This window comes from Helicoverpa armigera, chromosome 4 (assembly GCF_030705265.1).
Source record: "Helicoverpa armigera isolate CAAS_96S chromosome 4, ASM3070526v1, whole genome shotgun sequence".
In the NCBI taxonomy this organism is placed as follows: Eukaryota; Metazoa; Arthropoda; class Insecta; order Lepidoptera; family Noctuidae; genus Helicoverpa; species Helicoverpa armigera.
In genome coordinates, this window is record NC_087123.1 from 8711399 (window position 1) to 8724372 (window position 12974).

A 12974-nucleotide genomic window follows, 5' to 3' on the forward strand; every position below is an offset into this window, starting at 1 on the left:
TATAGCATTTTTAAACGAAACGATCGCAAAGGTTGCTCCCAACTGCTCCCAACGTCAAAGTCAAATTGTCATTGTCAATATTTGTCATTTTGCCAGCAACTAGCGAGCGGTTCTTGTGAATGTGAATTGGAAAAAAACAACGATTATTAAATAATTATTTCCAGAACTATAACATAAGGTAGCCTCAAAGTTAAAATTTGCATTTTTAGTATATAAAACAGTGCAAAAAATAATGAGTCCTAGGAAGAAACGGCCTAAACTGTCTCCAAATAATAAAAAAAGTTTAAAGCGGGAAAATGGTCCCGATGAGTCTTCCCGGAAACGTGCCAAAGCTGTGAAGAACGCTGACGTGGAACTCCAGACCAAGAAAAAGAAGAACTTCATCCAGGCTTGCAGACAGGTTTCATGTAGCGCTTATTTTGATCATCGTGCAAGACTACTGTTATTGTATCTGCCATCATGTACCAAAACAAGTGTTTGCAAACACCATGACAAGAACGCTGTAAGTTAAATGAGTCGCTATTATTTTATAAACTAGCTAAGTACTAACAGCCTTAATTATAAACGTGAATTAAATAATAAGTAATACTCAAGGGCTGATCAAGAAAATTCTTCCTTAAAAGCGTTGCTTAACCATGTCGACGACCCACTGACCCTTAATACTTTAAGTAGTGATAAGTTAAAATGTTGCTTAGAAGGTGATTAGAGATTTTTATAAGTAAGGCTGTTAATTATTATATGCATCTATAGTCTTTGTATCAATAATGTGCAGTTTAAAACAAAATATAAGAACTTCTTTAGAAATCATGAATAAAATGTATAAAGTAAATTGTTTAATTGACTATGTTTTCAGAAAGAGATCAAGCAAATGCCATCATATGCACAGGAATCATTCTCAATAGAAATTAAGAGTAAAATTTGGTATGAAGCTTTAGAAGTTTGCCAATTTTGCATAACACCTGTTCAATATTTATCCGCTAATGTACTCAAAGAAGTTGTGGAGATCATTTTGGTATGTATATAGAAAATTATCTTTGAAACATGAATTATAAAATGATTACTAAACTAACTATAGATTTAATAAACCAAACTATTCTGCTTGTAGGTACCTACTCTTAGATAGCCTCTTTATAGGAGGTACTTAAATCTCTTTGTATGTCCCGTTTCACCAGTTGAAACAAAACTCTACACTCTTAATTGAACCCTGTTAACAATATTATCATCCAATTAAAGTATTTAATAAAAACTTTATAACATTTCAGAATGCCCATGAAGATGAATATGCAGACTATTCAGTGTCTCAGATTATAAACAAAAGCCAACAGATCCTGGCTCTCAACTTCAGCACACACCCGCCATGCCTTGTCAAAGACTTAAGAACCTGTTATATAGACTTCCTAACTTCCCCTATGGAATTAAAAGAGGACACATTCACAAACAGAGCTGAGTTCGAACACAGAAAAGGAATAGTAAAGTACTGCATGAATAGAGTTGAGTATGAAATGAGTGCCAGCAGCCAAGATGGCCCTTTAGTGGACAAAGAGGAGAATACACCAGAAGATATGAAACAAAGCCTGAGAGGCACACATTTTCAGAAAGAGAAATTTGAAATATTTGAACTTCTAGATAGGCCAAACAGGATAGAACGCTTGTTTATAGTTCTAGAGAGTGTTGTAGAATTATTGCAATTTGATTTGGCTATTTGGCTATTAAGGTATTGTTCAAGCCCTATTAACAATTTAATTATTTACATCAAAGTCATAATTTCATTGACATACATACATATTGCTAATGTATTAAAATGATATTTCCAGGCACTCCAACAATATAACACGTCACATTATGAGGTCAACCAAACCTTTAATGGCAGTTGTTCTGTGGTCAGCCAACGTACTGTACACTGGTGCTGTCACCGCCAACTCCAGGCAAATAATGAGAATTTTTGCACATGTAATTCATCTGCAGTACCCAGATTCTATGCAAAGAACTATGATAGTAAGTAAACAAATAATTATAAAAGTAATAACAGCATTCTGGGTTGTAATTCTGCTTCTGTACCCTGGCAAATTATAGCCTTGTTACTCAGGCATACTGTTGCTTCCCATCAGTGAAATATTTTTTTAGGGTACAATCGAAACAATGTTTCCTCTTTATTATATTAGTATAGTATAGATACAGGATACTTACTTCCACACAGTGCTGGATTACATTTTACTTTCCATGTTAGGCCATCCGCCATGGCAAGTGAACTACTGAACTTGTCAAAAAGTGATTAATTTAACTATAAACATTTATGTATTGAAATATGTATCTTTGATTTTCAGATATGGCTGAACACAATGGTCCAGACATATTATCTATGTGAGAGTTATGCAAACGTTGACTATCCAAATACTGCCAAATTCTGCAATACATTTGCAAATGAATTCTATAAACTAATCTCAGGTTTGTTATATTGAACTGTTTAAATTATTCACAATGTCTGCACAAGATCATAACAGTGTTTAATTTTCATTAGTGTTTATTAATTTAATTTTAGCTTTTGTTGAAGCCCTGTAAGTTCTTACACTGTTCCAATAAAAACTATCAGTGCCTACATAATAGACACTAATGCTGGTTTCACTAATTGTCAATGTATTTTTCAGGTATGCCACATGATTCTATTGTCAGGATTTTGGAAAAAATTGAACCAACATTTATGAGGCATATGATGGGCATGTTACACATAAAAAAACTGCTTGGAATAAATAGTGATTGCATTATTAGTATTTTGATAAAGTTTTTCAAAGAATCACAGTGGCAGAATTATCCACCAGAAGATTCTGAAATTAAAATCTGTCCAAAGTTATTTGAGAAACCTAAAAAGGTAAAGAAAACAATACAATATTTGCTAAAACAATGTGAGAAGTGGTCTCTTGAGGATGAGCCTGAGGAGAATAATGTTAAATATGATAAACTTGACAATAAGGCCCTTAAACTTGAAACAGAATGTAGCTTGAACAATGTTGTTCATACTCTGTTTATTACATTAGAAGCATATTTGGACACATACAATGTGCAAGATGTGCAAGAAACATGGAACAAATTAAATGAGAATCCAGAAGATGGTGAAAATAAATCTCAAACTTTACTTGAACAGGGTTATGTTGTAACAGAAGATTTTATTAAAAAATATAAGCACATTATGAAAACAAGCCAGGAATTACGAATTGTTTATCATAATCTTAGTAATAGTGGAGATATGCCAGATATTTTGGAAGTTTTTAAAACTATTAGCCTTTTAGAACCATAAGCTCTTGATGCCCTGGCAACACTGCAGGATGAAAGGAAAGGCTGGAAGGAAAGAATTATGGGACCAAATCTTAGAATGGGATGTAATAGTTTTGATTCCTGTGCCATAAATGTTTTTTTTTTTAAGTCTAATGCAGCAATTTTAAACCAAAAATAATAGCCAACCTAAAGGTACTTGAGCAAAGTATTTCGACACCTATGTATATTATCGTAACCAACAAAATGTCAAAGAAAAAAAATATAAATGTAAAATATATCATCATCATCATCTCAGCCATAGGACGTCCACTGCTGAACATAGGCCTCCCCCTTAGATCTCCACAGATACCTGTTGGAGGCGACCTGCATCCAGCGTCTTCGTCTTCGTCAGCGTAAAATATATGTTTAAAAATAAATAAATGAAAATAAAAATAAGTTGTTTTATGTAAAAAAAGCAAAATCGACACTTTGTTGGTTACAATAATATACGTAGGAGGTTTTGATTTGTTTCTGTACAAATTTTTTGTAACTTATTATTATTAGTTATTAAGTATTTTTGATTATGCTTAATGTTCATACTTCTGATCCCACCAATAAATGATTAATGTATTAAGGTAGCAAACTTGAAATACATGATGTGGTAAAGTAACCTAATATTAACTACCTATATTTTTTATTACAATTACTGATATTTCTTATAATAAGTTTAAGGAACAATGAATAAATAAAATAATATTACTACACTATTATTGTTTAATTAATTAGTATTTTGGCATAAAATGTCCTCTAGCTTTTTTGGATCTTTTAGCTTTTTCAATATCCACATCAGGGTATTCAGCTTTTAGTTTCTCCATATCCAGGTCAGGGAACCGCTTCAGCAAATGTTGTACATGGTTAAAGTCCCGGTTGCGAGCTTTTCTTGCAGTGTTATACTCTTTTTCTTTATACAATCTATAAAACTTTTTGACTGCTGCACTGGTTATGAAACCATTTTCAAGGTAAGGTCTAACCCAGCGTTTGTTCATAAACTGAGGGATGTGATACTCTGATTTCTCATGCTTGTCTGGTAAGCCAAAGAGGTTAACAACATCCTCAACAGGCCTTTCACCTGTCTCTCCCGTCTCCAGCTTGTAGTAAGCAACATTCCTTTCCCTTATTACTGTCTCTATATGGTCCATCGATTCTTGAACTTTGTCAATTCTCTCAGGATTGGGAAACAATCTCATCTTGTTCTTACATTCATGTTCCATTGTGTACAGCATGTTTCGTTCTTTTAACAGTACATACCATAGTTTATGTAAATCCGTATTCGATTTTATTCGCAATTCATCCAATTTCCATGCTCTGCCAACTCTGATATTAGTTTCATTCCAATTTTTCTTGTCATCAAAGAATTCCATTAAATCATATGAGGGGTTTGTAGTATGCACTTCGCGTCTGATGATTGGAGCAGCAGCAACTTTGACTACATTTTGTGAGCGAAAGCAACGGGTTATAGTAGTTCTTAGCAAATTACCAAACATCGTATTCATAGCAATAAATCGTTCGTTAGTTAAATAAGAAACTGCACTTTTAGGTTATCTTAATACTATATTTTTGTTTGACAAAAACCATTCAGTTCTGAAGTAATGATATTATGGTGATGAATTATTAAATAGCCATGGTAATAATTTTAATTTTGTCTTGACTTATGACAGTAGTTTATTAAACGAGTTACCTAATAACGCAACCTAATAAAATTTTAAGGATAATTCATGTATATTCGTGCTAATGTATTTTAATTTGCCTAATAGCACCTGAGTCATTATTTTCGAACGAAAATCTTTACGTCATATTTTCGCGTTTAGTTAGTTGGTGTCGAATGGCATTTCAAAACCCAGTTCACGCTGTGAAGATTTTAAAAGGCACAAAGGCTTTACAAAGTACACTTAGAAGCTCTTTCAAAGAACTAATGTGAATTTTATAATATTTAACATTCGCAGTCTATCATATAGAAATATATATTCTAATTAACTCCCAAAAAATCTGTTCTAAAACAGCTTGACATTGAAAAGGGACAACTAAACGTATGAGTTGAATAATGTCGTGGTTGGAGTGAGTGGTTGAAAGGACGCATTTTCCTCGAAATACTGGAAATGATAATGAAAACAAATTCAAATGATCGATTAATTCACGTGAATTTTGATGTGCTCCCAGTGTTTATATGACTGAAGTACTGTTTGAATTGTGTAGTGTATGTTATTTACAAAGACTCCATCATCGTAGAGGAAGCATCAAAGGTACAAACATCATTCACCTCTTTTATTTTTATGAAACTTTTGTTTAGTTGTAAACATTTTTATCTGGCCTCGTTTTATTATTGAGTTCTATTGATTTAAGATAACGTTCAAAGAATCATTTTCATTATAAAATCGAATAAGAATACTTTTAAGAAAATGGGTAAGTAAAAAAAAAACGGTTTACTTATGTATTTTTATTGAACTTGCTTACAATTTCATCACTTCTGCATGATCTTCCAACCCATCACTATTATAAATAAATAAAAACCGGAAGTAAATAATAGGATATTATGTAGGTGCTTTATGAAACAAACAATTAATTAATAACTATCAATAGTAGTAATTTTATATTTTGATCTTTAGATAGGTAATAGGAAGTAACAGTACTTCCCGTAACAACTTGCCAGGCAGTAAACAATGAGTAATTAGCAACAATTTAGCTTTTCAATTTCTTCAAAAGCTATCGAAAGACTTACCGTCTTACCACAAAAACTTTTAAATGTCAGTTTATGCCTTGTCTAAAAAAATGACAAATTATGACGTTGACATATGGTTCATTTTGCAGCCAAAATTTTATTAGACAAGTGTAAAACAGGGTTTAAAGTTTTTGTAGAAAGGCCCTTAATGTTTATTACTTTGGTGTGCTTGCAAGTTGTTGATTTTATATCCAATGAGTCTTAATATTATGTTACTATTTACTTAATGTGTTTTTTTCTCTGAACATTTAAATATCTTATGTGTGGGTTAACAATATGTGACAGAACAATCAATTTCTGTTCCTGATTCAACTAAAGCGGATATAAATAAGTTTCAGGAAACATATTTATTGTGATGACTGTAACAACAAAATCACAGAATACTTAAAAAAGTATTTCCTCATAATATCAGTTATTTAAAGATTTTATATCCATATTCTTTAATTACACTATTTATACTGAACACATTGAAACAAATTGGGTACATAGATATCGTAGAGCCTGAGATAGAATATAGGTCCGTTCACTGAAAGAGATTCTCTCAGGACTTGGTCAAACCTTGGGAACAGTTAATGTACAATATTCCAATATAATAAAGAGGCATCACGTTTTGGTTTATTTGATTGTACCCTTAAGGCTCAGAAACTATTGAACCAATAAAAAAATATCTCACTGTTGGAAAACTACACTCTTCCCGAGTAACATCGGATATATTTTGTCCCCTTAGGGTCAGTAGCTAGTAGAAATTATATAAAAATTAGAAGCTGTATCAGTATTATGGTAAACTGAATATCATGAATAATTTTGGACTGTTTTATCTAAATATAGCATTACCATAGGCACTTTCACATTTTTAGCATTGTAGGAATGTAGTATGGAAAGTTAAATCTTGATTCTGTGAGTAAACCACCCAAAAACAATTGAGCAAATGATTCAATTATGAATTTGTTCTTAACTTTTGTTCAATTTTAACAGTTAAATTCATAACCAGAAGAAGACTTAAAAATTAGAGATAGTTTCTGATACTTTCTATGACCTTGCTCTTGTTTCAAGAAATATTGTTTTCTTGGTACACTTTGAAAATAAGTAACTAATGTCTGCGTTCTTTTTCTTTACGTTTTTAATAAACATTAGAGTTAAATAGTATGTGTGACCAGTAAGCAGAGTATTGCTGCTTGAATATGTAAATACCTACCCAAAACACACAATTATCACACACAACATCTGCATGAATATGAGGCACCAAATTCTCAGAAGGCATGTCGCCACTATTTGCCATCTGTTTGTAAATTAACTAGGAGTGCCACAATTCCGTTTCCCGTACAATTTATAAGGTGACAAAATACGTTAATTAAGATGGGGGCCCATCCTCTCGGCGTGTGTTGCGGGGGGTAATTTGTCGCGTGCATTAAGCAAGTTGTGCGCGCTCGTTACGGGCCCCACGGAACCGCACGCTAAACAACGTAACGTCTCAATTGCGCGCCTCTGCCGGCTCTCCGCCTGCCGACGATGTCATAAACATTTTACATGATGGCACGCTTATGACACCAACTGACGCAGCGATGCTACTTAAAAGAAATCACCCAACTTTCAGCTCAATAACACTCACTGACTCGTTCAGACTTCACATTTTGCCATTACAATCAGAATCTACTTTGTGCCATAATAATGAAATGTCTTTATAATCGCTTCCTACCTAATCAATAAAATATACTCGACTAGCATTGCTGCATAAATAACGTTACGATCCTTACCATAGAAATGTAAAAAGAAATGTCGAATCAAATTAGGATTCGACACTCAAGCCATGTTCGATTTATTACTCGTATACATAATTTATTACGTCGGAATTATATTAGGAATTACCGTCACGTCCCACTTACTATATCTGTCACCGGCCGAATAGGTGCTTACATAGGATCTTCGTATAGAATCGTTGATTAAATCAGGCGCCGTCGCTTTGTTTAGGCAGCGATCGCATTATCTCGCATGCTTGTCAGTCACACTCGACCCGCTTGTGACGTCGGACATCTCACAGCTCTAGACCATGAGCCCGGAACGGACAGGGATGATTGTATTGCGTAACACAATAGGACATCGAAATTAATGCAACATTCGCAAAGATGTCGCATACACCCGGGTTCAATGAAAACAGAATTGCAGTTGAATTAGATGCAGTGAATAGAGCGCTCAGTCTTTGTGGGGCTTGTATTTTTTTTGTCTACTTACAGCCAAAACAAAATGTACATAGGTGTACCAGCGACACTTATCTCTAATATGAGTAAAATAATTTGAATCGCTTATTTTTTACCCTGGAAACAAACCTCTATCATAGTCATACCAAATATCTATCAGCATTCATTTGTCCTACAGAGCCTGATGACTGGTCGACCTTGCTAGATATTTTTAGCATGGTTCAGCTATCTCGTAGTGTGATTTAATAATATTTTTATTGTATCTTTATCCTAAGGTGCAAGACCTAGCCTGATAATTTAAAGAGAATATTGAAATCGCCTATTATTATGTGAAATCTTTGACTTTGATCCGTAAAATTATGGGATCTAGGTGATCGGAGAAAATAGAAATAGTTAAGAAATTCAAGAGAATAGTTCGTTTTTAAATGTAGAAATATTTATTTCATCCACTTCATTAATTTTAATCGATATTTCAACAGGTATTTTATCCTTAAATCTGGCCAATCGAACTTGTTATATTGTCAATACCTTTGGTGGTGTTTCCGCCCGCATTTAATGATGGGTCCCTAAAACATTTGGACCTTTTTGGAATTTCATTTAAATCGGCTGTGTCACCGGCTTTTAAATGGCATACAAATCGAATGCGATCATTTATTTTTTATTCCAACCATAGTTTTTCAATGTGGTACTTACGCTCTAATATTAAACCATTTATTTAACGTATTTTGTGAATCTTAAAAGACGTTTTCAAAGGACTGAAGATCAAAGCTATTCAAGCGAATAAATAAAAGATGGTACTTTTTTCTTTCTTTATATTCGTTAGGGGCCACATTCCATTTTGTTTGCTCGCAAGTAGCTGATATGGTTAAAACGATTTGTTGAACGATATCAGGACTCGACATTGAAAATGCAATAGATAAGTTTGCTAGTAAGTGAGAATTTGATTAAGTCATCAGTATCTCATCATCTGAATACTACGCTGGGCTCCCATAATGTAAGCCATTTCTAACGCTTTCAGTCGATCGAGACTCGGACTGAGAATACTTCCATTTGCATAGTTATTTGAAGGCAATTCAGGTGTTCGGTCTGTTCATCAACTGCCTACAGTAGATTTAGTAACTTGGCACGTAGCCGTTTTCAAATCGAATTACTTTTTAGATTAAGTATCCACATGTAAAAGTCTTCATGAAAAACTAAAAAATGTGCTCAAACATATTAGATATTTATTACGGGATTCCATGAAAACCTGAAGAAAAGAGGGAGGTGCAGTAACCTTAGTGATTAATAATTCTAATTAGTGATTTGAAAGAAAGGAAACATGACTCATCAAACCGGCACCCCCATGCATGTTAAACACCCATTACAATCTGGACACTAAAGGCTGCGAGAGTGAAAATGCAAATCGATGCAATGAGTCAACCAAAACAAACCAAACACACAATCGCATGAATCGAATATGGACGCTTACGTCCATATTCGATTCATGCGATTCGATTCATGCGATTAATCCTAACCTTTCCATCTCTATATATATTGGAAGTAGCGCTATTTGTAAAAACAAAACAACACCTATTTACATCACTGACTGAAGTTAGGAAACGTGCCGGACCAATGAGGTCGCAATATAAAGATAAGCTGTATACCGGGGGACACAAAACCGCTTTACTAAAAAAGAATATTCTACATATGGGCCCTCAGATATACAATAAACTTCCGCAAAAATTAAAAGAGTTACCGACAAAATTATTAAAAAAATCGTTAGTTAAAATTTTACAGGACAGATGCTACTACAACATTAACGATTTCCTAAATGATGAATTAGATTAAAATTTGTTACTGTAAATAGTAAATTATGAGTTTATTGTAGAGTTTACTTTTGAAATTTAATGTAAGTCTTATTTAGTTTTTTATTTTGTATTCATTAAGTTTTTTTTTTTTTTTCTATTTAGAATTTTTTGTATTTTAGTTTTGTCGATTTTTATTTTTATTTAGAGTTTGGGTAGAATTTTAACTTAAAAATGTGTAATATTATAAGTTTTTAATATAATTAAGTTAAATTGTCAACGTCAACAAATACTTTGCATGCCGTAAGGCGAAATGTATTGAGACAATATCAATTAATTTACCACCATATCTGTAACATACATTTTCAGCAAATAAACGATTTCTATTTCTATTTCTATTTCTACGTTAGAAACTGTTATTTCACTGATCAATGATCAACACGTTTTTCTTGTAACTTTCAGTTTACGCTTACGATGCTTACACATTTATTGTTGGTGTAATCGTTCGTGAAACGCTTTATTCTAGAGAGGTCACACGTTATCTAAAACAGCTGTCGGACGCACACGGCCTACAATGGACTCGTTTGTATCCCTGCCGTGTAATATTGTTTGTAATTTAAAATATCGGATGTGTTGGCACGGGTGGCGGCCGGTTTATTTTCCAGCTCAATTGTGGAGTTATCCGAGGTGTATTGTTGCGTTGATTAGATCAGGGGAGCTTTGTTCAGAGGAGAATGGCCGGCTTCGCGCCGCTATCGTCTGTCGGCCGCACGCGACCTGTTCATGAGTTTGCGGCTACACAGGTATACCTACGTACCTGTTTCAGCCGTCTAGCTCACCACAGCATACATTTGTACAAGAATACTCAGAATTAGGTTGTTTAATTTTCTGGTCAGCATAATTCTCCTTATATTTATTGTCAACCTATAGTAGTGAAATAATATTACTTTACCATTTTTGCTGCTTTTGTGTTTTGTTTACTTTCTAATATCAGATTTCTGTTGTGACAAATGTAATTTATTTTGATATAGATACTCGAAGATACTCAACAAAAACGTCGAAAATGGAGGGTACAGTTGAAAAGACGCTAACAATACGCTAATGGCTTATGTTTGCGATGACTGTCCCTCCCAGCCAACAGGCTCTATTATCACGGTCGGTCCCTGTGCGCTGAATTGGCTAAATGTTTTGTGCCTCTGAAAAGATTCAAGATGACGGTGAAATTGTTGAGAAAATTGATCACTTCCACTTGAACAACCCGCCCTTGTTATTGCAGAACTCGTTATCAGCTTTATTTGTTTCCCATGCCAAATGTATCCTTCGCTTAACCAACCCAGACAGTGAAATGAAAAAGAACTCAACACTGGTAATTTTAAAAACATTTCTTTTAATTCGTTTCCTAACACATAGCTATATGTATACTGAAGTATATTCCTAAAAAGCTTCTAGATTAAATAAATTTCATCGGAGCCATAAAGTCACAATGCAAAATGTATTTTATCCCCGTGTAGTTAAAGCGGAAAAGTTTACTAATAAAATCCAAATTTAGTCTGTACTTTTCTCACTAAAATACGAGATCGCCGTCTTAATACTTGTTCGAACATTATCCAGATATGGACTTTATGGAACATTTTTACTTTAGAAGTTAGCATTTGTTCAGCATATAATTTTAGCTAAGTAAATACGACTTTTTCCTGCAGATATTTTAAGAGTCATCTATCTGTTTTATTGTTACTAATTGCTCAGAAATAAACTGAATGACATCGTTATTTTTAGTATCTGACAACATACGCAGTTTTGACTTTTGAACTCCCATTTATGGCACAAATTTGGAATTTGTGATGGATTACGCGCGATATCGTGGAGGCGATGTAAGCGATGTGTGTGCACACGTCACAGGGTGTGTCGATCAATCACGGACGCGGATGGACGAGCGACAGGCCATTAGGGCGCTTCGTCGCCGGCTGGACTCAGGTGCCGTTGGTCCGTCCGTCACCTCGCCGCCGCCCGAGCCGCTCGACAACAGCCAAGCCCTTGTCGTCTTCAATCACCTCACCAACCGACCGCATGATTCATACTACTCTACACTACGGCTTTATTATTTGTTGCCTTACCTCGCTCTGCTGCCAATGAAAATTAATGCTGTGGCTTTCTTAGTTCATTTCTGTAACGAACCTTTTGTTACAGCAATCAAGATTACGAATTTCTACCTGAAGTATCCAACGTTTATTGAAGTGATAACTTGTAGAATTCTTGTTATTGCAAGCGCTCCAATTTCCGAGTCTTGTTATTTCTCCATCTTTAGCACCAGATGAACAGCTTGGTAATAAACCGAGTTCTGGTGTAGTAGTGGGCCACGGTTGTGTGCGACATGTGCCATCCTTAACCAGGCGCTAGATGGCTCAGCTAGACGGCATGCGGAATGAACTGCACTTCTTGTGTCTTATAACGTAATAACAACTGTGTTTTATGGCTCTGGTGCTTACCAGGGTCAATTGTATTAATATTGTAGCTCCTATCCGCTGTATGTCACTGGTTTCCATTTTGAATACCTACTTGCAATTTCTGGTTATTAGTTAAAATTTTACATATTTAACCTTAACGACCAAAGATCGGCGATGGCATTATCTAAACTTAGGTTAATGGCACTATTACCAAGGGGATGCTCGGCTCAACTTCTCAAATTTCTATTTAATTCCAGTTAACTGGCACTTAATTAATTCTTTCAAGCACGCCAGAGACATTGAAAGTTTTCTTAGTAGCCATTTATTACGGAATACGGTCAAGCCAAGCCTGCTCTGTGGTTCCACGAATTATAAAATAGAGATATTGTTATACAAAGGTCGCGATACATAAGTAAGCTCGGCACGTGGCTTCCGCACAATAATAGACTGTGTCCATTAATTAGACCAACATGTTTCATCGTAAATGGACATCAGTGACGCGTACTGTACGGTAGCGAGCGCCCGT

The 12974-nt window shown here is 34.6% G+C and overlaps 3 protein-coding genes across 3 annotated transcripts in view; 2 read left to right on the plus strand and 1 right to left on the minus strand.

Annotated features, from left to right (window-relative positions):
* Positions 1 to 100: 100 nt before the first annotated feature.
* Positions 101 to 3935, plus strand: LOC135116731 (uncharacterized). The gene is made up of 6 exons (XM_064034191.1): positions 101 to 502; positions 854 to 1012; positions 1263 to 1714; positions 1815 to 1995; positions 2325 to 2445; positions 2646 to 3935. The coding sequence occupies exons 1-6, from the start codon at positions 233 to 235 to the stop codon at positions 3290 to 3292; spliced, it is 1830 nt and encodes a 609-aa protein (XP_063890261.1). The 5' UTR covers positions 101 to 232; the 3' UTR covers positions 3293 to 3935.
* A 70-nt stretch (positions 3936 to 4005) lies between these two features.
* On the minus strand, positions 4006 to 4898 carry LOC110374819 (large ribosomal subunit protein uL29m). Its single transcript, XM_021332706.3, has one exon. The coding sequence runs from the start codon at positions 4800 to 4802 to the stop codon at positions 4032 to 4034; it is 771 nt and encodes a 256-aa protein (XP_021188381.3). The 5' UTR covers positions 4803 to 4898; the 3' UTR covers positions 4006 to 4031.
* A 426-nt stretch (positions 4899 to 5324) lies between these two features.
* Positions 5325 to 12974, plus strand: part of LOC110374811 (bifunctional heparan sulfate N-deacetylase/N-sulfotransferase) — a 95381-nt gene continuing 87731 nt past the window's right edge. The window contains exon 1 of the mRNA XM_021332692.3: positions 5325 to 5549. The gene's annotated coding sequence lies outside the window, so the exon portion shown is untranslated. The remainder of the gene's footprint in view (positions 5550 to 12974) is intronic.